This window comes from Diceros bicornis, chromosome 19 (assembly GCF_020826845.1).
Source record: "Diceros bicornis minor isolate mBicDic1 chromosome 19, mDicBic1.mat.cur, whole genome shotgun sequence".
Lineage (NCBI taxonomy): Eukaryota > Metazoa > Chordata > Mammalia > Perissodactyla > Rhinocerotidae > Diceros > Diceros bicornis.
The window spans coordinates 5,224,185-5,251,573 of record NC_080758.1 but is presented as its reverse complement, the minus strand read 5'-3'; the positions used below and the strand labels follow the sequence as shown (position 1 = coordinate 5,251,573).

The 27,389-nt window shown below is 42.3% G+C and overlaps 1 protein-coding gene across 2 annotated transcripts in view; it reads left to right on the top strand.

The window, feature by feature from the left end:
- Window positions 1-27,389, top strand: part of VAPB (VAMP associated protein B and C) — a 48,032-nt gene that overhangs the window by 18,165 nt on the left and 2,478 nt on the right. Inside the window, exons 2-5 of one of the 2 annotated variants that reach the window (XM_058562411.1) lie at window positions 6,677-6,766; window positions 20,579-20,682; window positions 24,122-24,202; window positions 26,088-26,264. In XM_058562411.1, coding sequence (XP_058418394.1) covers window positions 6,677-6,766; window positions 20,579-20,682; window positions 24,122-24,202; window positions 26,088-26,264 — 452 coding nt within the window. Of the gene's footprint in view, window positions 1-6,676; window positions 6,830-20,578; window positions 20,683-24,121; window positions 24,203-26,087; window positions 26,265-27,389 lie in introns of both variants that reach the window. The other variant, XM_058562410.1, reaches the window with a different exon arrangement.

Genomic DNA, 27,389 nt, shown 5'->3' with positions numbered 1-27,389 from the left:
CTCTGTCTGTTCATCCTTCCCTCCCCTCTTAACCCTTGGCAACCACTGATCTTTTTACTTTCTCCATAGTTTTGCCTTTTCCAGAATGTTACATAATTGGAATCATACAGGATGTAGCCTTTTCAGATTGTCTTCTTTAAGTTAGTAATATGCATTTAAGAGTCCTCCTTGTAGGGGCTGGCCCTGTGGTGTAGTGTTTAAGTTCGGCGCTCTCCACTTCGGCGGCCTGGGTTTGTGGGTTTGGATCCTGGACACAGACCTACACCATTTGTCAGCCGTGCTGTGGTGGTGACTGACATACAAAATAGTGGAATATTGGCACAGATGTTAGCTCAGGGCTAATCTTCGTCAAGCCAAAAAAAAAAAAAAAGCTGGTGGAGAGATTGGCAACAGATGTTAGCTCAGGGGGAATCTTCCTCAGAAAAAAAAAGATTGCTCTATGTCTGAATTTTCATGGCATGATGGCTCATTTTAGTGCTGAATTATATTCCATTGTCTGGGTATATCACAGTTTATCTGTGCACCTACTGAAGGGCATCTTGGTTGCTTCCAAGTTGTGACAGTATGAAAAACGCTGCTGTAAACATCTATGTGCAGGTTTTTGTGTGGACATGAGTTTTCAACTCCTTTGGGTAAATACCAAGGAGTGTGATTGCTGGATTGTATGGTCAGAGGGTATTTAGTTTTTTTTAAGAAACAGCCATACTGTCCTCCAGAGTGTACCTACCATTTGGCACTCCCACCAGCAATGAGTGAGAGCTCCTGTTGCTCTGCTTCCTCGCCAGCATTTGATGTTGTCAGTGTTAGATGTTTTTAACTTTAATGAGGTTCAGCTTATCAATTATTTCTTTCCTGGATTGTGCCTTCAGGGTTGTATCTGAAAAGTCATTGCCAAACCCAAGATTATCTAGATTTTCTTCTGTGTTACCTTCTAGGAGTTTTGCAGTTGTGTGTGTTTTTTATTTTGTATGTCTTTATTTTCTAATTGAATTGCGTAAAAATAAAGGATATATTTATCCTTTAAAGAATCCTGTCCTGCTGTTTACAGATGGGGTGATGTGATATGCTTGAGGGTACACAGATAAGTGAGGCCAAGATTGAGTTTTGAGTTAATCCACTTGGAGTTTTCACTGTCACCCTTTACAGTTGTTGGGACCTGAACTCCTAAGTTATTCCTTTGTAAAGGATTTCCTGAAAGGAAGAGTTTTGTTCAAGTCTTTTCCTCCATAAGTCTTTGAATGAACGATTGCAGAAGAGAAGTACTTAAACCATGCATAGAATGGTAAAATGTTTAAAGATTTAATGGAATGCTTTTTCTGCAACATGCTCTTGTGTTTCCTGATTGATCAGTCTGTCCAGCTACTGTGGCGAAATTTTCGATACCTGGAACCTGACCTCTTACTGTTGAGAACTTAGCTGGATCATGACCTTCTTTCCTTGACCATTAAACCACTTTATAATTCTAAGGCTCCATTTTTGTAAGTAAGACTGAAAAATTAACCGTTCCTCCTTTCACTTAATGCTGTGCATATTTCTGCGGGCATTGTATTATTTGCTTTCTAAGACAGGTCAATTCCAGATCTTACTGTCTTAAAATACACATTTTAAAATGACAATAAGCCAAGCCTGAGTGGAGGAAATAGTTTATACCGTACATACCTTTTAGAGCATGTCAAAGAGTTCATATTCAAGTTAGTTAATGCTATTCATGAGCATCTGTCAAACTCACAAGAATTTTCACAGAGGAATATGTATAATATAGGGCATAAAGAACATTATTCACTTTAAGAATATTCCTAATTTCCCTCAAATTTATTTTGCTTCATTTTTTTGACCTCCTGTTTCACATTTTAGATGCTTAGTTCCTCGTTGTGTATAAACATTACCTAAAATAAGGAGTTGGAGAATAGAAAGAAACATGATTCAAGGGTGTGCTGCAGTTCTGGGGATACCAACTTATTGTTTTCATCTCTTAAAAGAAAAGAGTCTAACTTTTGGAGGAGATTTTGTTTGTAAAATTGACTCTGTAAGCCATGTTTAAATTCATTGGTGATAAATAAGCATGTTGGTATAGTAAAATCCCATTTTTTACATAATGCTTTAATGGAAATGGCAGTTGTATGAAATGAAAGGGGCTAGTAAAAATCTGAATGATGCTCATAAGCCTTTACATCATTTTTATTGAGGTTTTTGTGTATTCTAATTCATTAATACAGGGGAAAAGGAGAACACTAACATGGTTTATTTCCTATAATTACTCAAATCGAATAGAATTTCTTTTCTTTTTTTTATAATTTTATTTATTTATTTTTTCCCCCAAAGCCCCAGTAGATAGTTGTATGCCATAGCTGCACATCCTTCCAGTCGCTGTATATGGGACGCGGCCTCAGCATGGCCATAGAAGCCGCGCGTCGGTGCTCGCCCGGGATCCGAACCCAGGCCGCCAGCGGCGGAGCGCGGGCATCCAACCGCTAAGCCACGGGGCCGGCCCAGAATTTATTTTCAATAAAGTTCTTAGAGTAAATTGCCTGGGGTGGGGAGAGGAGGGTTGGCCTGTTTTTACTCAGTGTCTTGATTTTTACTTGCGAGACTTAGCTCTTTTACCAGTGTTGTTGTTCACGTGCGTATATTTTCAGTAAGGTTCCTTCCAGGTGTCTACAAATAAGAATCTGTGTAAGCCAAGAAATCTCTAACACTTCAAGACCCAGGATTGAGTGTTGAGGGAGAAATCTGGGATATTTATTTTATCCTGCTTATTACTACAAATATTGTTTTTCTTTTAATAATTTAGACTACCTTTAATGTGATTCATATAGGTTGAAACACTGTTTAGATTGCTATGTAATAGGTTAACTGGGAGAATTTCCAAAAACAGCTTAGTGTTTACAGTTAAATTTGGTTTATTTTTGTGGAGTACCCAGAAGGAAAGGTCAATGTCAGGGATAAACTAATACTTGAGTCCCCTCCCCTCAACTTCGTGAGGCAGGATGGGGAGGAAGAGACACTAGAAACTGAGTTGTAAGCAAGTAAGTATTCTTAATTTCGTCATAGTAAAATCATGCCAGCATCCCTATTTTCTGCATTCAGTATACTTCAGACCACCTTAGAAAAATCTGTATTTTTTTTTGGGTGTGTTTGTGGGCCATTATGAATACTTGGCCTTCTGATCTGAAGATGCTTGCATGTTCTTGAGGCAGAATATTGTTGAAACTAATAGCTTTAACCTTTATCTGGAAAACTTGAAGGCCTCATAGTTTACAAATCACCTTCAAATTGTCAGTGAGTACCTTTTTCCCCCGAGGCTCTGTGTTTGAAAGCTCATCCCCTTTCAGGTGTCTCTGTGCAGTCACACATTTGTGTCTCTTTTCTTCTTCTTTCCCCCAGCACTGTGTGGCTGTTTGAGCTGGAGCTATGCTTATGTGGCGTTCTTGTGATGGGCAGTTTTCACGTGAAGGCCAGAGAGTGCGTGTACGCGGTGGTTGTGGTCCGCATGCCGCTGATGTGTGCGTGTGTGTGCATGTGTTTAATTGCTTTTAGTTATGTTTAGCTATTCTTTTTTTCTTTACCATTGAAGCGATCTCCACCCTAAGCAAGCAAGGAGACTTAATGAGAGATCAGATTTGCTCCATCTTGGTTTTGAGTCAGACTGCATGCATTGGAAAGTGGGAAAAGGAAGAGTCACGAAGAGGTGCTGCCTCTGTAATCCCCCAAACACTACCTCAGCACCAAGTGTCCTGTTTCCCCCTCGATGCCAAAAACTTGATACAGGGCTGGAACGTTGTCAGCATCTGGCTCTCCCTCACTGGAGCTGAAAATCCTCTTGGGCCACAGGGTACCTGCCCTCCTGTGTAAGCTTTTGGTTCTCAGTAAGGAGATGAGTCAGTGCAGAGAGAGGGTTGTTGTTGGTGGAGTCAGTAGGTGAGATGCAATACCAAAGACTCCACCTTTTCCGAGGTCTGGCTGCAGCTGTACCTACAAGGTGCCTCCCCCTCATGGCTTCCAGCCTGACTCCCAGGGGCAAAGGCAGGGTTTATAGGAAAGGTAAGCAAATGGAGAAATTCTCTTTAGCTATTTCATTCTTGAAGGTGTCATTGCCCATGGAATGAGAATAGCTTTTAGTGTAAGTAACCCTGAAACAGTAGATGATCTAGTAGTATAGTTGGTTCTGCTATAATGCGACATATGCATTCCTAAAAGTCACCAAACGTACAAAACAGCACAATAAAAACCACAGGACTGGAACTGGCCCTGTGGCTAATGGCTGAGGTCTGTGAGCTTCGCTTTGGCAGCCCGGGTTCATGGGTTCAGATCCTGGGTGCAGACCTACACATTCGTCAGCCATGCTGAAGTGGTGACCCACATGCAAAATAGAGGAAGATTGGCTCTGATGTTAGCTCAGGGCTAATCTTCTTCAAGCAAAAAAAGAGGAGGATTGGCAACAGATGTTAGCTCAGGAGTGAATCTTCCTCACCAAAAACAAAAACAGGACTTATGAGGGGGAAATGAGGTTAGGGCACACACGCCAACACTCTGTCAGTCACACACACAAAGATAGGAACCTAAGAAGCGGTGGTGCAGTTTTACTCACATTAAATGGGTGGGAAATGTATAAATACCACAGTAAATGTGGTGCTTCACCTTGAGAGGGACCTGAAGGTCGCCTGTGGAAGTGGGTATGGGAGGAGTTGCAGTTTGTGAGTCACTGTGAAGTTGGGGAAGGAGGGTTCCCTGAAATCGGGTGGAAAGTTGTAACGCCAGGTATGGATGGGTGTGGCTCCTGACCCATGAGGTGAGCTGAGGTAGTTGGCGGGTGTAGAGGTGTGTGTTGTGTGTGTTGTGTATTTCTCTGCAGCTCTCTGCAGCTGGGGATGCAGTCTTCTGTTCATCCAGCGTTTCTTGCAGACAAAATCATGCATAAGCAAATGTGAAATTTGTTTTATGCTCAGATTGTCCCCGTAATATGCACATCAATCACATTGGAACAAATTCACGTTTTCAAAATAGGCTTTATAGCAGAACTGGTTGTAGTTTATTTGATTTTAGCATTGAGTCCCTTTTCCTTTCTTCCTTTCCACCATTATTGGTTTCTTAATTTATATTTAAGTTAAGCCCATATCAAATTGATTTTTCATACCCTGAGCATCTCTAGAGGAGAGAAAGCAGCCTGAGATTTTAATTTTGCTAGTGAAAATCCACGAGGTAGTTTCCTCCTTGGTGAATGAATATCTGTCTATCTATAGATAGACACACACACACACACACACACACACTTCCTCTCCCTCCCTCACCTTTACTACATGCCGGGCAGCAGTGCCTGAGATGCAGAAATGGGTAAGGTATCATCCTTGTCCTCGGGAGCTTAGAATCTCATTAACAGTGTTCAAAGCACAGATTTAAAGGTCTTTGTTGGGTTTTCTTAGGGAACAGATGAACCAACATTATGTATTTCTTAGTTTGAACACATGAGCATAAACACCTCCCCACCCCATCTCCTACCTCGTTGTAAGTGTAAAGACAGGAGTAAAGAACTTGCCTGGAGGAAACACAAAGCTATCACTGATTTACATGGTGAAAAAATATAAATTTGAAAAGGAGTAGAAAAGGACCTAAGAGGTTTTGTAGTTCAACCCTCCCACCTGACTCCTTAATAAACCTAGTGGCGAGGTGTCCAACCATTGGTAAATGGGAAAAAAAGCAAGTTTCAGAGTAATGTGAGTAGTATAATCCCATTTTTGTTACTTCCCCCTCCCCACACATGTATGTATGTCCTGTTTGTATAAGCATAGATGATGTGGAAAGATCTCCCATATTGTTAATATTAGGTACCTCAGGGGACAAGGGAAAGCTTATTAACTTCCTCTTTATACATCTTTTATTGTTTGGCTTGTTTTAAGAAGCATGTTTTACTTTTTTAATTAAAAAAATCTAATAAAGTAGAAAATGAATAAATAATAATAAAAAATACCCTCAGGGCACTTAGCTTTGTTTCCATCCTCCCAGTAGCCTGGGTAGTTAAACAGAATGTGATGTTTCAGGTGTGGGCTACCCTACAGGACTCTGAACTTGCTCTAGCCTAAAATGATATTAACTTTTCTGTCAGCAGCACTGTATTGTTGGGGGTGTCTGGGTTTATAGACCATTAACGCCTCAAAGTCTTTCTTACATCTGCTACTCTTGGCACACCCTGCCCTGGATAATCATTGTGGACCCAATTCTAGTCCTTTACCATCGCCCTGTTAGATTTCATCTGGTTATTGTGGAAATCAGTATTTAGCATAGGTTAAGAACTGGCCTTGGCTTCAGGCTGCCTGGTTACAGATCCTACTTACCACTAACTGGCATGAAAACTTAGACAGGTAACATGTCTTCCCAAGCCTGTTTTCTCATCTGTAAAACAGCATTAATCATAAAGGTGTGAGGCTTCAGTGAGATATGCTGTCTGTTAGAACACTGACTAGGTCCTTGGTGGCATGGTGAGATCATGGTGAATTTTAGCTGTTGCTGTTCGTACATTAACCTCCACTCATCTCTCCTATCCACAATAGTGAGACAGTTTTGGATCTTGAATCTTCTCTTAACCATATTCCATTACCTCTCCTGACCCCAGACCATAAATCAGTCTATCTTCTAAACTCTTCTTGTGAGATCCCCAATCACTCTCTGTCTCATTCCACAGGTCCCTTCACTGATGTTGTCACCACCAACCTAAAGCTTGGCAACCCGACAGACCGAAATGTGTGTTTTAAAGTGAAGACCACAGCACCACGTAGGTACTGCGTGAGGCCCAACAGTGGGATCATTGGTGCAGGGCTCTCGATTAATGTATCTGGTAAGTCCTGAGACTGGAGGCTAACGGGGTGGGCTGAAAAGGCCCCCTAGAACTAGTGGGATTTCTTATAGCTTGCTTGTATTTGCAATATAGCAAAATAAAATGGCAGACTTCTCCCCCAACCCTCCACCCTCTGATTAGAAAGCTTAGTGGGTCCCACTCACCTATTGTTTTTCCGTAATTAATGCCTCTTTGGTTTAATGCTTACAGCCTTTGCGCCTCAATAGTTAGAGCAAAATTAAAGTGGTAACTTCAGACTTTACTCGGAATGAGTTTGGTTTTCACTCCCTTGAAATTAAATCTGCCCTTTGGCGATAAATAAAAAAGGGCTAAACAAACTTAATTTTACTTTGTGGGAGAAAGCTAAATGGAGTTATTTTCTTATTTAAGCTAAATGATTTCTGACATTAAGCTCATGTCATTTCCAATGATTGGTAACTGCACTTTACTGATTGTGAAAAGCTAAGGGAGATGAGGGCTGAGGAAATTGGAATATATTCAAGGGTGTAAGTTTTGTGCATGTCTGATGGGTTTTTTTCCCTTTCTGTCTGAGGGTGCATATATTTTCCAAAGTCCAACTTCTGAAAAGATGCTGGTAAAGTGCCCAAATTGAGAATTGGATTTCAGAATTAAGGAGATGTAAGTGATGGGTTTGAGTTTAAATGTATTTTAGAAATGGAATAAACTTTTAGCTCATTAGAACTTCTGGATCTAAGAATGCCTTTTGTATTTGTGGAGGAGCTCCAGGGAGTGTGTGTCTGTCCTTTAAGTATCAGGGGACTCTGTGTCACAGAGGGTTCTGCATCATTAGAAGCTACTACTCATTGGAAATGGGTATCTGGCTGGTGTTTCCATGGCAGATTTTGATTGTGATTCATTTGGCTATTCATTTGACACCTAAAAGAAAATGATTCACCTCTTTGGAAAGATATAAGATGTTTCATTATCTCTTCATTTCTGCAGACTCTTATTCCCTACATCCATTGGTCTCTCTCATTATGGTACGCCTACACCAGCTATCCTCCTATGTGCTTCTCTCTGAGGCTATAAGACCTGATCTGGACTCTTGAATCAGGTTATTATCCAGGGGAAGTCAGGATGGTGGGATCCAACATTTATTGAGGGTCTCCTATATACTGGGCTTACACACACATTATCTCATGTAATTTCTGTTATCTGCTCTGTGAGTAATGCATCATTGCCTCCATTGTACTAAGAAGGAGACCAGTGGCCGCAGGCTCATGAAGCTGGCAAGTGACAGAGCCAAGTTGTGGATCACTCCATCTGAAGCCCAGGCTGTGAACTGCAGCATGCTGGAGAAGGGAAGGGACTTAGGATGTCAGCGTTTCTTTGCCCCTTGGATCCATATGGTTTCAGTGTTTCTGCTGAAATCAAGGGTAGCTGAAATCTTTTATTCCCTTCTTTTATTGACTTTTTTCCTCTCGATTTCCTTGCCCATATCAAATTTGAGCAAGATTGTCAGTAGATGAGAATTACCAATTTTCACAGTCAACATGGGGGCAGCAACTTGGTTTTCTGAATAAAATAGTCTCAGCAGGCAGTTGGACAGTGGAGGTGTGCTTCCCAGTGTTGAATATAAAGTGTGTGTGTCTCTTTCAGAAAGAGTCATCTTTTCCTCATCATAGGAAGGTTTTTTAAAGCAATAACTAGCCCTGGGCATTTGATTTATGATTACCTACTGCAGGAAGACCAAGATTTTGTGGTTGTGGCCTTCCTTTTGCAGATAAGAAGGTCAGGTACAGAGAGAGGGCAAGATCATCTAGAGTCATGTGGGTGATTAGTGACAGAGCTGCTATTTGAAGCCAGCTGTGTTTGCTCCAGATCCAGTGGCTCTTCTGTGTCACTAAACTGCCTCAGCAGTGTTGGGATGGCACCACTTACAAATGAATGTAAAACATCAAGTACCACGGCTCTCAAAATGTAATGTACTTGGGGGAGAAAAGCAATTGAATACTAAAGTGTCCAGGTGTCTGCAGGCCTTCCTAGTTGGGACTAGGTTATGTTTGCATAGGAGAAAGGGCTCCTTTGTTTTTAGTTGATTTGTATTTATCTCAGTGCTTGAGGTGCACCTGAGTGAAGCCAGGTGTCATTGCATTTCTGGGACAGCCTCACCAGTCGGCAAAGGAGGCTGGTACCCATTGGCTGCAGTTTTATGTGCTGAGGGGCCACTGTATCATTTCTTAGAAATTAATATCTTGGGGTAAAAAGCACTGCGTTTCTCCAAGGGTCCTCTTAACATGCAGCTGCGTGATGACATCTTGGTGAGTACGTAGCGTTCCCAGGTTTCTTTGGGAGAGAGGATATCCTCAGGAGGAGGATGCCAGCATACAGGCAGTGCAGATTGTCCGAAGGCCAGCCTTCTCTTCTCCCCGGGTGTGCACATGGCCAAGCTTGGTGTCACCCATCTCCTCGGAGATCGCTAGATTTAGGGTCCAGAAACCTGAACAGGATGCCCAGCTCTGCTGTTTATCCTGCTGGCTGATCTTGAGCCAATCCATTATCCTCTCTAGGTTCTAGTTTTCTCATCTGTAAAATGGAGAGAATAGTGTCTACCTCACAGTACTTACCAATACTCTGTTAACTGAAAGCATGGTATAAGAGTGGGATTGCATTATTCTTCCACTAGTTTTGACAAAAACTGGCTAGTTTTTGTTGAAGGCGGATTGTACATATTTGAATTGCCTTTTTAGAAATAAGTAAATTCCATACATTTTACTAATTTATGGACTTTTTCTAATTTTAAGAAGAAATTCGTGTTTTTTCTTCCTTCTATAATATACATTTGTTTTATAGTGAAAAGCCACTAGTAAATTTTCAAATATAATCTGTAAAAAGGCGGCCATCAAATCAACTAGTAAAAGCCACTAGTAAATTTTCAAATATAATCTGTAAAAAGGCGGCCATCAAATCAACTAGTATTTTAAGTTGGCTACTGGCATTGCCCTGCCTACCACATGGAATGTCTCAGCGTGCCTGAAAACGACATGACTAGTACGTTATTTCTCTCTCATTTCTGAAAACCCCTGGGATGTGCTAGCTATTAGGGAAGGTTATGAATCATTCTTAGAGAGAGGGGGTCGGGGAGGGAGAGAAGGAGGAGGAGGAGGGAGAGGATCATATCTACCCATGGAGCTGGCCAGAAAGACTGAGGTTTGAAGACACTCAATTCAGGGTTGTGATGGGAGAGGGAGACTTTTCTAGCTGTCAGACAGATGTCTTTTAGACACACCCTGTGAAGCTCTTCTCAGCTGTTAGATTAACCTGATGATGTTCAAAGGACCTTACATTATGCGTCAAAAGTCCAGACTCTGACCTGTCATGTTATTTTCTTCAGAAGATGGCAAATCACTATTGGGTCCTTAAAAAAAACAACTCCATTTTATAAACTTAGGTGGTAAAGTAACGGTTGCAAACAGGCATAACCTAAACTTATTGTGCCAATAGATGAAAATGTGTGGACTAGCCAAAGGGGTGTTTTGGGATCTGGTCACTCGGGTCTATGATTTGCATCCTTTTCTTTGTCCTTTAGATGGGTGCTCATCTCATCTCATTCTTGCAGGAGCTGCTTCTGAGATCCCTGCCTGTGGGATGAGGCACTGCAGTAGGTGAGGGGTGCAGAGTGCTCTCTGTTTGCATTAATTGGCCCAGAATGCTGTGGTTTTGGCCCCTTGCTCCTTGATACACACCCTCTACTAGAATTATTCAATTCTGGACCTCAGCAAAATAGGCACACTTAAATGGAGATGGGAGAAGGGGAGATTGGATTTTTTCCCCCCTGAGTTTTTACATGCAAAGAAAATAGAACTTTTTGAATTAATGAATTGTTTGAAGCAGTGGGGGGTCTCCCTGTTTGTTCTAGCTTTACAAAATTAAATCTATTTTCTGAACTGTCTGGTTGGAAAATATTTTTAAGGTAGATAATTTCTGAAAATGTCTTTGTGGTAGGTAAGCTGTTAGTAGTTGTAGATTTTTTTTAATACTGCAGTTTAATAATGAGGGAATTTTTCATTAATATTCCAAACCATGTTTGCCAGCAGATACAGCAGGTGAAGTGGTAAAATTATGGGCCCATCAAAAATACTTACGCTTCCTGTAATATGATATTAAGTTTAATATTTTTATAACCTTCAGTGAATTCTAATTTCACTAAAGTAGCAAGCACGCTTCCATTTGCAGTTCAGTTATGCACATTGGTTGCCTGTGTACCAGGCAAATTAGAAATGCAAAATAACTATGGAGGGGGCATTGGAAACAATCATTAAAGATACCAGTATTTAGGTACAGATACACTGTACTAAGTGTACCCTGGGAAATGAAAATGGATTAAAGACAAACACAAATCTTCTAGGTCTGAATCTGTATTTTAAATTAAAATTCATAGAATTAAGAAGCAGTATTCATTTCTGACATTATAGCCCTTTTCAGTACTTATTTCAATCACATTTAAAGCATAAAGTTCTTACAGTAAAATCCTGAGGACAGAGAACGAACATTAGCAACTCTTCTTGGATAGAAACATTGGTCGATTAATGTAATTGGGTAGTATTGTAATTGATAATTAATCCTTTTAAGATTTTGCTGACTCAGTTTAATGGAGCTGCTTGCTTGCCCTGGACCAGGCAACCTTGGGCTGCAGCTTTTAGGTGATTAGCACCAGAGTATAAGTGCACTGCGCTTAGAAAAAAGAGTCAGGCCTTCATCTGTCAAGTGCCGATAGTGGGAGCTAGATTTGGGGGTTTGGGCATCTTAACAGCAACATTCTTCTTTGTTTGATCATTTGCTTTGGAAGTCTCTGATAAGCGAAACCTTCTTATAAATGGTTTTCATGATCTATGTGTATTACTCCCAGATAAGAACAACTCACATTCATACTTAAAAGAAGTCTTTAATCTTTTTCACCAGATGAGATTCTGGTTTTTTAAAAAAAAGGAAATTACCAACAAAAATTCAGCTTAATTGTGATGTTAAAGATTTTTTAAAAGTTTACTGTCATATTTAAGAAGAATCCTGTGTTTCACTTTTTATGAGTATGACACAATTTATTTATTCTTTACATTTTCCAAGGTGGAGATCAAGAGGACTTACCCAGTACATTCAGTGCACCTCACTTACCTGAGGGTGCCCTCAGCTCTCTGCGGTGAGACTGAGGAGCAGAAGCTAAGCACAACTTGGGAGCAGCCGGAAGTTGTGTTCTTTCCACTCGTGACTCACACACCTGAGCTCCCCAGTCTTGACTCTCCTGTTAACTCTTACTTTAGTGTCACTGTTCCCCTTGTGCTAGTGCCCAGCCCCTCACAGGCCAGAGTGAAGGGAAGGGGCTTTGAGAGGAGGCCACAGTGAAGGATTGGACAGGACACCACAGAGAGCAAGTACAGGAGAGAGTTCAGAAATCACAGCAGGGATCTGGAATTACCTATACCTCGGGGCAGACCGTTGTCCATATTCCAGTTGATTAGTCCCAAGAGACCTTGCTTGTAAGTCTTACTAAGATAGTGTGTGATAGGTGTTCATAATCACGACATGGGAGTACTCAGGAAGAGGCTGTGTTGTATTTCATTATAAAGTGTTACAGGAGACAGGAAAGTATGTTGGAGTTTTGAAAAAGATGTATATTTTCAAAGATATTCATAAAAAAGAGTGAGTGAGCCTTGTTCTTTGGCCACTGCCTGTTTATGGCACACGTTATATCCCAATGACACTGAGATATGTTTGTACTAGTCTCTGCACAAATAAATTAATTAGAATAGAAGGAGTTTGTCGTCTAAGATGGGTTGTACTGAACTGGAAAATCCTATAGAGAACACAGACAATTCAATGTTAACTTATAAATAGATGAGATTAATTATTTACTTGCTAGACTCATAAAGTTCCATCCATGGGTCCCTGAATAGGCAGAGGTCCAGGAAAGTAGTCATGTTTTCAAAATTTTAAGAATCCTAAAGGAAATAATAAATTTACTCGTGATAAGGATGCACAGTCTAGCTAAAATGTCGACTTGATTTGCTTTAGGCTCGAATTATATCACCTCGTTGTGATAACAAGTTCGCCTAAGCTGGTCAGGAGCTCTGGTTTGTCTGTGATTAGTTTGAAAAAAGTGGAGGAATGACTTCGTTACTACATCATAAGTGCGGTTTGGTGGAGAACAGTCTTTTGAAGTGCAGGCTGTATGAAAGGAAAGAGAGAATGCAACTGGACTTTTGAACATGGTGAACATGATGCAGTCTACACAGAAGTTGAAATATAATGATGTACACCTGAAATTCATATAATGTTATAAACCAGTGTTACCTCAATAAAAAATGAAGAAAGAAAAATGTTAAAAAAAAAAAAAAAAAACAGAGGAAAGAGAGAGATAGTAAGAGAACAGTGGTGATGAAGATTGGAAACCACTGTCCTAAACCCCGGGTAGGATAGTGGGTGGCTCTGGGAAGTGGGACAGAAGAGAACCCAGCTGGTTGAGGGTTAAAGAGGGTTTCTTCTCTTTGTGCTGCCCCAAGGACATTTCTAGAGGGAATATGATTCAGGAGTGCTTTGAATGTTGGAAAGCAAGAAGGTGCACCCCTGTCAGCCAGTGAAAAACTGCAGATTAGTACCCAGAATGGGAGGACTTCATCAAAACATGAAGTCCTGGTTTCAGTCTAATTGGATAGAAAAGGCAAAAATGTAAGGAAGGAGCTTAGGAGTCGGGGTATCAGCAATATTCACTGATAGAATAAGGTCTTAAAGTGAGAGCGAGGGTGTGAAATAGCCTTCTAGAAAGAGCTGCAGTGTTAGGAGGTGTAGTCTAGCAGGCATTCTCGATGTGTGGTCCCTGGACCAGCAGCATCAGCATCATCTGGGAACTTGTTGGAACTACATGTTCTCAGCCCCACCCCAGACCTGTGGAATCAGAAACTCTGGAGGTGGGATCCCACCACCTGTGGTTTAACAAGAATTCCAGGTGATTCTGATGCATGCTGAAGTTTGAGATCCTCTCGTTATGGAATCAGATTAGTGGGTTAAACCCTAGAGGGTGTTGAGATGTGAGTAGGGCAGGGGAACCAAAAGGGGTGTGCCAGGTAGGGTCAGTGTGATGAGAGCAGACTGTGGTAATGACAAGAGAACACCGTGGGTGTGGGGATGTGGCCACCTCCGTGGGCACACCTGTTGGACCAGCAGGGAGACCTGTTGTTGGCTTATGCCAGGACATCTGAGAAGCACCAGCCTGTGAAGAGTCGAATTGATTGTCTTTTACTTGGGAAATAGGGTATTTTGGTAGGAGGTTTTTGGTCTGAGGAATATCGTGATGGTGAATGGGATATTTAGGGGAAGATTAAATTCGTAGGGTGTGGGGGCTCTGTGGGGTAACTTGATTGGAAGAGAAGCTGGAAGAAGTGAGATCTCCTAGTTGGAGAAATCTAGATCTAGTTGGAGAAATCTAGATATCAGTGGAGGCCTGAGCCAAGGATGTGGTCGTGTAAAACGAGGAGAAAGGCCTTTTGAAGATAAGATTCTGAGATTGAAAAGATAAAAATAAAGCGTCTGCCATGGTGCTTGTTAGACTTTTATGCTTTTGCCCTGTTACCGTTTTGATGCAGATGAAAATGAGCTTTGACTTGCTTGGGTTCTCCTAGGCAGCTTTTATGCTGCATTTAATCAAGTTGTCATTTCTCTGAGGGGGGTGTGTGTGTGTTACGTAGCATGTACTCTGCACTTCTCTTTTGAAGAAAGTCTGCTCTTATTGATGCAATGTTTTATGGCCCCAAAGGCCCTTTCTTAAGAGGACCGCACTTTTGCAGTCTGTAATACAGCAGACGTGTCACAAAGCGACCATGTTGGTGAGTGCTGACCCAGTCTCCAGGCCGTCTCCCAGTAACGGGCTTCTTTTTAATGTAGTATCCGCAGATACACTTTAAAAGTAGGATAGATGGTACATTTAAGAGGGTTTTGTCATCAGTGTCTCTGGTATTCAAGTGAAATAAATTAAGTTAATGGGAAGCTCTTTTATAGCCTGTAATGGGAAAAAGCACATAATTTCTGTCACAGTTTGCGTGTGTGGAGCGGAAGGAACAAGCGATTCACAACCTTCCTTCTGTCGCCTTCTCATGAGGTTCCAGCTAAGAGGGTCTAGCAAATCGAATTTGACGTGAGGTGGTAGTGGCTCAGGAATACAAACTTTCTGACTTGAGTTGGGGGCTGTGTTAAGCAGGATGTGGATGCGGAGGCACAATGAGGGTTTATGAAGTTGCACAAAATCTGGGTGGCCGCCTGACCTGCTCAGTCTTGCGGGCTGATTGGGAGCCCACCAGGAAAGGAGAGCGGGTAGTGGCACACACCTTTCCTTCCACCTGCTGCTGGAGGTGGAAGGAGAGATTGCAGTGGGGGAGGGCCGAGCACCCACCTTCCGCTGTGAGCTTCCTGGAAGTTCACCAGCAGCCACGATTTTCACTCCCGGTTTAAAGTTTTCAACTCTCCAGCCTCACGAGTGCATTGGGCATCCATGTTTATATGTTGTGAGTCCTTGCCTTTGCAGAAAGGATGTTTGACCTGCCACCTCTGGCTGTCTCCAGCGCTCCCTTAAGCTGATTGGTTACCACCAGTACCCACTTCTTTGTGTGCTTGACTTGAGGGTCTGAATGTACATTACACCTTCTTGCGGTTCTTCCAGGTCTGCACTGTGGCGACTTGGCAGTTAGGATGCTCTGGGCCTGAAGCTGAGCTGGCGTCTGTAAGGTCCGAGGGCGGCAGTGGATCTTAGCGCCCGTCTGCGGAAGGGGACCAAGCAGTTGCATGGTGGTTGGATGAGAGGAGCACAGGAAGCCCCAGGCACCCCTGTAAGAGACGTGTGCGCGTGCCCGTGGGCCTCTTTCTCCACCTGTGGTTTGTGTGAAGCCGCTTTCTCTTTTAAACTGCACATTCTCCCAAGAGGGGTGCTGTACAAAGCCACCAGTGCCTTCACTTGAGTTATATAAGCAGATCATTTTCCTCCTGGAGGGGCCTGTAAGGCAGCTTGGTGTAGAAGCCTTTTGGTCTTAGGACTCCTTTACACTCTTAAAAATTCAAGACTCAATGACCTTTTTGTGTGTGGATTATATCAATATTTATCATATTACAAATTAAACTGAGAAGTTTTTAAAGTATTAATTCAATTAATAATAATAATATATCAACTACATGCTAGCAGTAACATTTTTTATGAAAAATAACTTTTCAAAAAAATTCAATGAGAAGACTGGCATTATTTGACATGTTTTGCAACTCTCTTTAATGTCTGATTTAATAGAAGACAGGCTGAATTCCCATATCTGCTTTTGCATTCAATCTGTTATAATGTGTTGTTTTGGTGAATGTATATGAAGGAAAACCACTTTTGCCACAGATACGTAGTTGGAAAAGGGAAGAGTTTTTTATTGGCCTTTTCAGATTATTATGGACTTATTTATTTGTTTGTTTATTTATTTTGGTGGGAAGATCAGCCCTGAGCTAACATCCACGTCAATCCTCCTCTTTTTGCTGAGGGAGGCCGGCCCTGAGCTAACATCTATTGCCAATCCTCCTCCTTTTTTTTTTTTTTTTTCTTTTTTCTCCCCAAGGCCCCAGTAGATAGTGGTATGTCATAGTTGCACATCCCTCTAGTTGCTGTATGTGGGACGCCACCTCAGCATGGCCAGACAAGCGGTGCATCGGTTCGCTGCCGGGATCCAAACCCGGGCCGCCAGGAGTGGAGCGCGCGCACTTAACCGCTAAGCCACGGGGCTGGCCCCTGGACATTACTTTTTGATACTACACCAAAACTTGACAAGTGTCACTGTCTTAAAGTTTAGTGCAATGTGGAATCTCAAACCATGTCCGTGAACTGTTTGAACTTTTGTTTCACTAAAATACATTGGTCTCTCTTGCACTTTGAATGGATTTTGTAATATTATGTTAGCTGAGTTACACAGATCTTCCAAATGTTGACATATTTCATTTGCAATATTGAAAAATCACATTCATTAGTATTCCTACTGATCTCATCAGAAAAGTCTTTAAGTATTTGGGAAACGGTGACACTCTTAGTGGCAGATATAAATTTTCCAAGATTCTAATTTTTGCTTGAAGTCCTGGATTTTAAAATCATTGGCAACAACTACTATAAATTGTTTTCCTTGAAGGCTCACTTCATTCATTTTTGAGAAAGTATCTGCCGTGTACCTATGTCTGAATAACCATAGTTTTTCTGTTGGTTGTTCTTTCAAGTAAATAGTGTTCCACGAGAAACGTCTAGTGAGCTTACAACCCAGACCATTGCACAGGTGCTTTTCCTGGAACAGCAGACGTGCTTTATGTGGACATGCCGTTTCATCGTACAGAATGTTAAGATGTGTTCTCAAGGGCTGGAATTTAGTAATATTAATAATCTTTATTGCTTCATCAAGGATATTCTTAAGTGAAATCAGCTTTTTAAAAGAAACTGTGAGTAGATGTTAGCTCAGGGACAATCTTCCTCACCAAAAACAAAACAAAATAAAACTGTGAGTGTGTGGCGGTGCCTAGTACAGAGACACAAGCACTGTGGGTTCTGCCGCTAAGGTGTCAGCAGTTTTACCCACCACTGCTTTTGCGCCAGCCGTCACTGCGAGTATCAGCACAAGGGAACGGGCATGTGGCATCTTGGTATTATCATGATCACAGTTTTGACTTTATAGATCACCTGTTGGGGGGCCCCTTAGGGTCTGTGGATAACACTTTGAGAACTTGTGGTGTCTTAAGTCTGACTCTGAAAGCAAAGCCAGTATCGAGCTCTGGCTCCATCATCTAATATGCTGGCCATGGGACCTGAGTGAGGCCACCTAGCCTTTCTAAGCCCTAGTCTTCTCATCTAGAAAATGAAGACATGGGCTTCTTTGATGGATTGTTGTGAGGACTAAATGGGAGAAATAATGAAAATGTGCCTTCTGTGGTGCCTAATACAGAGTAGGCGCCAGTAAAGATTATTTTCCTTTCCTTCTTAGGACATTGTGAAGGTACTGGGGATGGGGAGGGTGGGGTGAGATAGAGAGATGAAAAGGAAGGGTCAGTTCTGCCTTAGGCGTGCCTAAAACCCAAGTAGAGGTCTCTTAGCACTGCCTGGAGGAAGGGAGGGGAATGGAAAGGGAACAACAGATTGTCCGGGGCTGTTGCTGTGGGGCCGTAGGTTCTCTGGACCATCAGCTCTCTGTGTAGGATCCAGTGTAGTTTGAGCTCAAGGGCCAATTTGTCTGAAAACCAGCGGTGTCTTCTGATTACTCTCATGCTCTGGGCATCGGGAATCTTTACAAATAATCCTGGTTCAGCCTCAGAGCTCTCTATCGTGGAGGACCAGGGCCTGTCACAGCTGGGAAAACAGAGTCACCAAGGATGAGGCAGTTTTTGCTACTAGAGCTGTGCCGTGCTGAAAATTTAAGTGTAGTCTGGGATAAAGTTTCCTTCTTTCCCATACTAAAAAAACACTAGAACATGGTTTTGTCACTGCCAGCCGAGACCTGAAATTCTCAAAACCCAGTTCACTTTAATTTTTTTTTTTTTTGTGAGAAGATCAGCCCTGAGCTAACATCTGCCAATCCTCCTCTTTTTGCTGAGGAAGACTGGCCCTGGGCTAACATCCGTGCCCATCTTCCTCTACCTTATATGGGACGCCGCCACAGCATGGCTTGCCAAGCGGTGCATTGGTGCGCAGCCGGGATCCGAACCGGCGAACCCTGGGCCACCGCAGCGGAGCGCGTGCACTTAAGCGCTTGCGCCACCGGGCCGGCCCCAAGTTCACTTTAATTTTTAAAAATGAACATTAATCTGACAGTAGTGTGAAGACTGTGACCCAACTCCAAAACAGGTTGACAGTCCCTGTCCAAGATAGATCGCAGCGCCGTGAAGACATCAGCTCCTTTGTCCATCACGTGTGTCTTCCTGACTGCGATCTTGGGGGTGGAAAAAATGTGACGGAAAGTTAGCTTTCAGAAGAGTCCATGGTTTGACTGGTAGTCTGGTCATTTGTCCCTGAGGTTAAGTGTCAAGCCCAGGTGTGTAATGATGTTCCAGATCTGTCCACGAGAGAGGTCTTGCCAGCTCAGTGATGCCAGAGGAAGAGTTATCTGCATTCCAGGTCCAAAGCTGCCAGCAAGGACTGCCTTTTCAGGAGTGAACCATGCTTTTACACCTGCAAGAATAAAATTCCAAGTAGAGTGGCCTTCTGTTTTAAATAACCTTTTGTTCTCTCTGCTGATGGTCACACTTTGGATTTTGAGTACTCAGACTGAAATCCTTATTTTAGCAATCTTTATTGGTAGCTAAACTTGGTGTCGTGTGTATAGAAGCCCTGAATTTAAAAAATGTTTGCACATTTATTGTTTTCTGTCCTGAAGAAGTCTTCCAGTAAGGTCGCCTGTAGCTCGCAGCACTCTGATGGGTGATGTGGGCAGCAGAGCTGCCTGGGTCAGCCTGCGTACACCAAAGCATTTAAGTCCGATGTGGTGTTAGATTTTAATAGACTTTCTCTGTCCCCAAGATAGAAAGGATCCCTGCATCCCCAAGGCGGGTGGGGGATATTTGTATTTCTGTTCCCCATCGTGTGTGGTTCTGTAAGATATGTGATGGTGGACCTGGGGTGTGGGATGTGAGCCCATCTTGTATTGAAGTGGCCAGTGTGGCAGAAGGGGGCACTGGCCTGCGCTTGGCTGTTTGTTGACGTTTTGCTGTTTCCTAACATTGTGAGCTTGAGCAAGTCCCTTAACTTTATTGAGCCCCAGATTCTTCTTTTGTAAACTAGGGCTTAGGCCACGTGCCCTTTATCTGCTGCCGGGGTGGTTGGTTATGAGGCTTTAGAGGGAGCATCTGGGAAGCCCTAAGATGGGGTTCAAAGGCAAGAGAGCACTGATAAGTGCCCAGTGGAGAAGGACAGAACTCGCTATGTCAGAGGGCGAGGAGTCAGCCCCTCGTGGTGGCCCTGAGCCTTGGCTCTCCACGCAGGTGTTCACCTGCATTTGTATACTCACTCCTCTGTGGTCTGACCTTGGACAAGTTACTTATTAACCTTTCTGTGCTTCAGGTTTTTTCATCTGAAAATAGAGGTCAAAATAACCTCCACAATAGTATCTACCTCTCAAGGAGTAAATGAGATAACGGTAGACCTGGAAGACAGAGCCCAGCTTCTGGCTCATGGGAAACGCTCAGTTCACATTAGGTTTTGTCATCGTCAGGATACAGTACACTTTTCTGCGTGTGAAAAAGTTATGTTTCAGGGAACTTAACTAGATATGTGTTTTAGTCAAAGCCTTGTAGCAAATATCATATTTTATAGTAGCTGTCATTTAACAGGGGTGGGTTCTGAGGACCCTAAGTCTGATGGGAAGGCACCTCCCTCATTGTGGTGGGTGTGACTCATCCAGGGAGCCTGTAGATGAGATTCCTCTGTAGGGCCTGTGGCAGAGGTTTGTGTCAGGTGTGCGTGTGCGAGAGTGGGCTAGGAATCAGAAGACCTGGGTCCTAAGCCCTAGTCCCAGCTCTGCCACTACCTGCTGTTTGACCTTGGGCAAGTCCCCTGACTTTTCTGGACCTCAGGTTTGAGACCTGCAGAGTGGAGAAGACGCCCTGCTCACTTCACATGGAGCATCGTAAGGCTCAGATGAGAGAATCCTGGTAAACTGCTTTACAACCAAACGACAAGTACTAACGTAACAAATGGCTGCTGGTAACCAAGCTCTGACCCTCCTAATGAAATATTTTCTTTCTCAGTGATGTTACAGCCTTTCGATTATGATCCCAATGAGAAAAGTAAACACAAGTTTATGGTTCAGTCTATGTTTGCTCCACCTGACACTTCTGATATGGAAGCAGTAGTAAGTACTGAATGCTTCTTACTTTTTTCAGTAATTAAGAAAAAATGATTAGGTACAGAATTGTGGGTGCATGCATTTCAAAATGTGTCAAAATTGTTTTTAAAGGGGAATGGTGTTTTCAGGGACGTTTGTACTTTGACTACCTTTATGGTTTTTCTAAAACTTTGATTTTAACATTTTATGTAACTTTCCAGAATACTATTCTTTTCTGACTTTTATATCTCGATTTGCTTCAGCAGTTCCTTATTCTGATGGATTATATCTTGAATGGTTTGAGGATTCTCGCCCTTTATCCCTCCTCCTGTCCTCCCCACCCCCCGAAAAGGGAACTTTTCATTATAAGGAATGTTTCTTACCATGTCTCCCCCCTACCCCCCCAGAACCCAGAAGGATGTGAGCGTGTTGACTACTACATGTCCTTCAGCCCTTAAGGGTTTTGGTTTTTTTTTGCTTGGTGCTGGTAAGCATGATTCTTTTTTTTTTTTGTCCCATAGATTCTTTCTTTTTTTTCTGCTTAGATAAATGTTTATCTCTGTCTCTAATTTTGATAAAAAGAAGATGACTTCATTTTCATAAAATAAAAAAGTAATGTTATATCATTGATTTTTCTGGAAAAAGATTATAATAGAAATTCTCCCCAAAGTAAGCTTTTCACACATTTGAATGGATCAGCAGGCTTCCTGGTGCTGTGAGTGTGAATCACAGTACACAGATAAACCCTACAGACCATAGCACTGGTGAGGACAGACCGTCTGGTCCTCACAGTTTGCAAAAGAAGAGCGGGATTGCCTCAGCATTTTCATCACTTTCCAGCTTGCCAACCCAAACAAAGAGACTGAAGTCATCCGAGGAATGCCTGCAAACTTGAGTTAGCTATGACTCACTATCCTGTGTTTTCTCTCTTTCAAAGTTTTATACTAAGGGCTCTTCATGCCCAGCCTACCTTCATGTCCCAGTGTCACCACACAGCCCTTCCTTTTAGTCTTAGAAAAGCATAACTGACCATCTTCATGGGTGTTTAACTTTTGGGCAGGAAATGAAGGGTAAGCCAGATGTTTTGGGGTTTGAGAAAGATCAGTGATAGTAGGCTGTCTTCGTTTTCATAAGAACGATTATTGAGACAATTCACTACTTTCTCTTTTATTTCCTGGAATGTGGTGTGTCAATTCACGTTTTAATTTATGTGATCAAGGAAATATATGGCAAATACAAAATATGGAATATCCAAGAGTATGTTCCGTTTGGCTTTTGCTGCATGGCTTAGTGAAAAGAGCATGGGCTGGGGCGTCTTGGGTGTGAAGCTGAGTGCTGCCTTTTCCTAACCTTGCGGCCTTGGGCAATTTTCATTAACTCTCTTAAGGGTTTGGTCACCTGTGAAATGGAGATAAAAACCTAGTTCACACGGTTGTTGTGGGATTAAATGTGCTGTGTGTAGAACGCCTGGCACAGTGTCCGGCCGTTCTTTCATCTGAGTGCTCTTACAGGCCAGGCACTCTGTGTACAGTAAAGGGGAATCTTACTACTTTGTGTGATAATTTTTATAACAGTTAAAAAATGTTTATATGAAGCATACAAAAAAATTTTTATATGAAGCGTACATTGTAAGAAATTTTGCAAATACACAAATGAGCCATAAAAAAGACTAAAAGTCACCTGTAATTTGTTTATACTAGATTTAACCACTGTTGAGAGCCTTGTGCTTTTTCTTCGTTTTAAAATATTTTTTTTTTCATTTTGATATATGGAAGGTTGAAAAAATAGTAGTGACTCCTCATAAAACCCCTACCTAGATTCACCATTTAACATTTCGCCGCATTTGCTTCGTTTCTAACGTAAACTTTCCTTTTTGCTGAACCACTTGACTGTAAGATGCAGCCTTCATGACAATTCACCCCTAAATGCTCCAGAGCAAGGACGGTCTCTTGCATAGCCACAGTGTTTCATCACTGCTGAGAATGTTAACATTAATTCAATAATATCATCTAGTGGAGAAACCCACATTCAGCGTTTTCCAGTTGTTCCAAAAATGGCCTTTAGTTGTTCTCATTCTAGGAGAGCACCCTCAACCATTTTTGTTTTTCATGACTTTGAATTTTTTAGAGTCCAAGCCTGTTGACTTGTAGAATGTCCCACATTTGGGATTTGTCCAGTTATTTCCTCATGATTAAATTCAAGTTAAGTGTTTTTTGGCAGCAGTATTCCATAGGTGATGTCATGTATGCATCATATGAAGGCACTTAACGCTGGCTGTCCCTCTTTTGGTGACACTAAGTTTTATTACTTGGTTAAGATGGTGAATGCCAACTCTCTCTGGTGTCAGAGCACATTTGCCCCTTGTGGTTACTAGGTCATCTGTGATACTCCGGTAGTCGGATACTTGGAGACCACATGAATATCCTGCTTGCCAGCACTCTTTCACCTGGTGGCTTTAGTGTCCAGCGATGATCCTTGCCTGATGGTCTTTTGACACGTGTGCAAGCACACATACACTCATTCATGGGTACAGAGAAAGAGACTTAAAATATTGTTTGCAGCTTCTTCACTTAATATTCTGTGAGTTTTCCCCATGTAGTTAAATACTCTTCCATATCATTTGAATGGCATGCTATTCCATTGAATGGATCTGCCGTGATTTATTTGTCAGTCCCCTGTTGTTCGACATGGAGATCATTTCCCACTTTTGGCTCTTGGTACTTGTGTTGCTCTGGCTGCCTCCTGCATACTCCTAGGGTGCGAGTGGGGGAGTTTGTTCCTTTTTCTTTATTATAACCTTCCTGCTATGCTGGTCTACATAATTCTCAGAATGCTCTGGAATTCCTGTTCTCTACTGCCTAAAGGAGGAGGAGTAAGCCAGGAGCGCATCATCGCAGAATATGGATTTAGCCAGGAAGGTGTCCCCACCAGCAGACTGCAGGGAGTAGGAGTCAGGCCAGACAGCTACAGTCACAGAGAACGGCTTGCTGGTGAATGTGCCCTGTTGGTAGATGGCAGCGTGGTTCTAAAACCACTCCCAGATAGTACGAGCTTACTTTAAGAAGGATGTGCCCTGTGAAGTAAGTTTTATTTTCTTAAATAAAAGGAGAGAGCCAGTTACCTCTGACCGTTCAGATGTGATTTAGGAAATTCCTCTTTGTTGAGCAGTGGTTTTCTCTGTTCCGTGTGCTTCCCACAGACTAGCAACACGAGGAGCACTGGTTGACTTTGAGGAGTCAGGCAGCAAGACCGGGACCTGTGAAGTGTGAGAAATATTCAGGAAAGCCGCTGTATTTAATTTTGTCATGTTAAAAATATTGAAATCTCAGCAGACTTAAGTTCTTTATTTGATATACATCAGGGCTTTCTCATTAAGAGTATTTTTCTGAAATTGTCAGTTATAGGAAGAAAATTATTCTTCCAGCAGCTTTGTAATATCCTGATTATTAAATTTAAATTGTTTTAGTGGAAGGAGGCAAAACCGGAAGACCTTATGGATTCAAAACTTAGATGTGTGTTTGAATTGCCAGCAGAAAATGATAAACCAGTAAGTATGTTTATAGTTAACAATAATTGAATGTTGCAAGCTGATACTTATTTGCATACCGTCTCCTGCAAAACCAAGATTTAAGTTGGCAAATTATTTTCCTTCTTCTGATGTATGAAGAACAAAATAAGCTCAAGTCAGCAAATAAGTGAACTTTCATGAAGTCGGCCTTTGAAAGACTTGCAGAAAGACAACTAACTGAAACAATTTTTCCCCTTGAAAAGTGCAACCTGTTGGTTGTTGAAATGTCATAAATCCCAAAGAGCTTCTTTGACTTGGCAAAGTTATAGTTGCTATTAAACAGTGAGTGAAACTAAAACGGAATAATTTGCCATTTATCCTGGTGCTTGATGGACAGGTGGTAAGCTCTTAGGTTCTGTTGTTTTATAGAGTACTGCCTGTGAGGTTTCCTTGTCTCCTCTTTTCCCTCAGCGCCTCCTCTCTACCCTCTTAACCCCACCTGCCTCTTCAGTCAAAACCTGCTTTTAGATTAGGATTTCTCGACCTCAGCACTGTTAACATTTGGGCTGGATAATTCTTCGCTGTGTGGGCTCCCCTGTGCCTTGTCAGATGTTTAGCAGCACCCTGACTTCTACCTGTTCCATAGTAGCACCCCTAGTTGTGACAACCAAATCTCGCCTCCCGTTGAGAATCACCCGTGTGCTGCCTGAGGGGGTGAGGAGGACTGGCTTCCTCCAGGCTGTCAGCTCACTTTTCTTTTTGTGTTAAACCAGGGAATAAGCCTGTCACAGCCGCCCTCGCTGGTGAACAGTTGAGAGAAGTCTGTATCTGAAATGCTAATTTGGATCTCCCTTCAACCTAGCCAGAAAAACTTAAATTGTATTAAAAGCACAATTTAAAACACATGCAGAATATTAAACTACCCTGGCTGTTAATAGCTGGAGTTGGGAAATAGAAATGCTCACATTCTTGTTAACATTATTCATAATGATCTCCAGGAATGCTGGTGATTTGTGTCAAAACTACTTAGTATTTTCTTTCTGCTCAATAATTGACCATTGTCATTATCTTATTTCTTTGAGTGGGGAGTGGTCTTTTTTCTCTCTTCCCATTGCACATGATGTCTTGGGAAGATCAGTCCCAGAAGTTGTGAGATCTGTATTCTGGTCCCAGCTCTGTGATGTATTAGCTCTGTAGATTGGGGCCTTGCCTTTCAGGGCCTCACTCTTCTCTCCTGGCAAATGAAGGGCAGAGCTTTTGCTTTGCTGTGAGGACCCCCAGGGCAGCGATCCCCAGTTATTTTATTTTCCCCAACATACCTGAGTGCTTCTTTACCCTCCCCCCACTTTCTGACTCATCCCCAGTCAATCTCAAGAGGGTGTCACCGCACAGTCTTGGCAGAGGAAATGGGGGGCTATGTAGCTTCCCCAGATTGAAATATTGCAGACAGACGCGGAGCTTGTTTCACTTGCATCCCAGCTCCGAAGTTCTGAGTTCATGAAACAAATTGGCCTCTGTGTAACGTTCTCCCTGGCCTCCCACCCCTACCCAGCCAGTCCTGGGGAGGTTCAGATCTTCATGGTGACAGTAATTTGTGGCTAATAACTTCTGAGCTTGCACAATTACAGTATACTAATTTTTGCATGGCAGGGATTTGATAGTGCAATATGCACAGCTCTTTTCTCTCTTTGAAGTATTAGTCTCAGCTGAACTTCATTATTTGCCCTTATCCATAATTTCTGGGGCCTAGTTGCTTTAGATTATTAAGATACCAGATAAAGTGATCTATTTTTAAAATAAATGTGACATTTTACAGTGTGGATGAAACGCTACCACGTGTGGTGTTTGCTGAGAACTACTTTGCATAAAAAAGTCCTTTATTACATAGTTGGTGACACTTGGGCTTTCATTTATTTCTGAACAGCATGACGTAGAAATAAATAAAATTATATCCACAACTGCATCAAAGACAGAAGCACCAGCGGTGTCTAAAGCTCTGAGTTCTTCTTTGGATGACTCCGCAGTTAAGAAGGTGATGGAAGAGTGTAAGAGGCTGCAGGGCGAAGTTCAGAGGCTGCAGGAGGAGAACAAGCACTTCAAGGTAACGCGTTTTATTCCTGACAGTCTACAGGGAACAGGGGCTTTCCACTGTGATCTTAGGTGGGGTGGTTGATGAACACCTGAATTTGTGGAGTTTTGTATTTGCACATTTTTCGCCCAAGGAGAAATTTCCATAGCTTTCATCAGGTATCTCAAAAGGGTCCTTGAACCCCTCCCCCACCCCAAATTAAGAACCAGTGTCCCTTGAACAGAAGTTTCTCAACTATTTAAACTCTTGTCCCCTTGTTAAAAACAAAAAAGCAAAACCTCCCATCCTCCATTAGTATAAATTGAAAATAAATTCTGAGACTAAAAATGAAAAAGCAATGGTTATCTTTTTTTTTTTTTTTTAAAGATTTTGTTTATTTATTTATTTTCCCCCACAGCCCCAGTAGATAGTTGTATGTCATAGCTGCACATCCTTCTAGTTGCTGTATGTGGGACACAGCCTCAGCATGGCCGGAGAAGCGGTGCGTCGGTGCGCGCCCGGGATCCGAACCCAGGCCGCCAGCAGCAGAGCACGCGCACTTAACCACTAAGCCACGGGGCCGGCCCAGCAATGGTTATCTTGAATTCACATTTTTAAACCCCACTCCATCCCCATTGGATGAGAATCTGTTTTTACAAGTTGGTAAATCCTGACCTGTACTCTGTTTTAACACAGGCATAATCCTGATTTTTGAATGTTCTAAATAGGTTTCAGCAGTAGGGTCTCATCAAACTCTTAACACGGTGATGAGATTGAAGATGGAGATTGTCACCGTAGATAGGGGGAGATGATAGAAGGAGAAACCCGAGTGCCCAGCTTGTGGACGTTGATGAGGTGGTTGGCATTGACTTTGGAGGGTCAGGTTGCCCTGGGTGGTGAAGGGAGGCAGGGTGCACTTCTTTGGGCCTTGGAGGTCTGTGGTTTTGTGGAAACAACCAGTCACACTTGAACTAGCACTGAACCTATGTTGGTCACAGCATCTCCTGGGTCTCTGTTTGCAAAACACCTCCAAGGCCCTTTCCAGCTTTAAAAGTATGTCTGTTTCAGACATAGTATTAAAGAGAACATTTCTGAGCATCTGATCATAGGAGCTTTTGTTACAGCTTAAATTTTGAGTCCAGTTAATTCTTTTCCTCT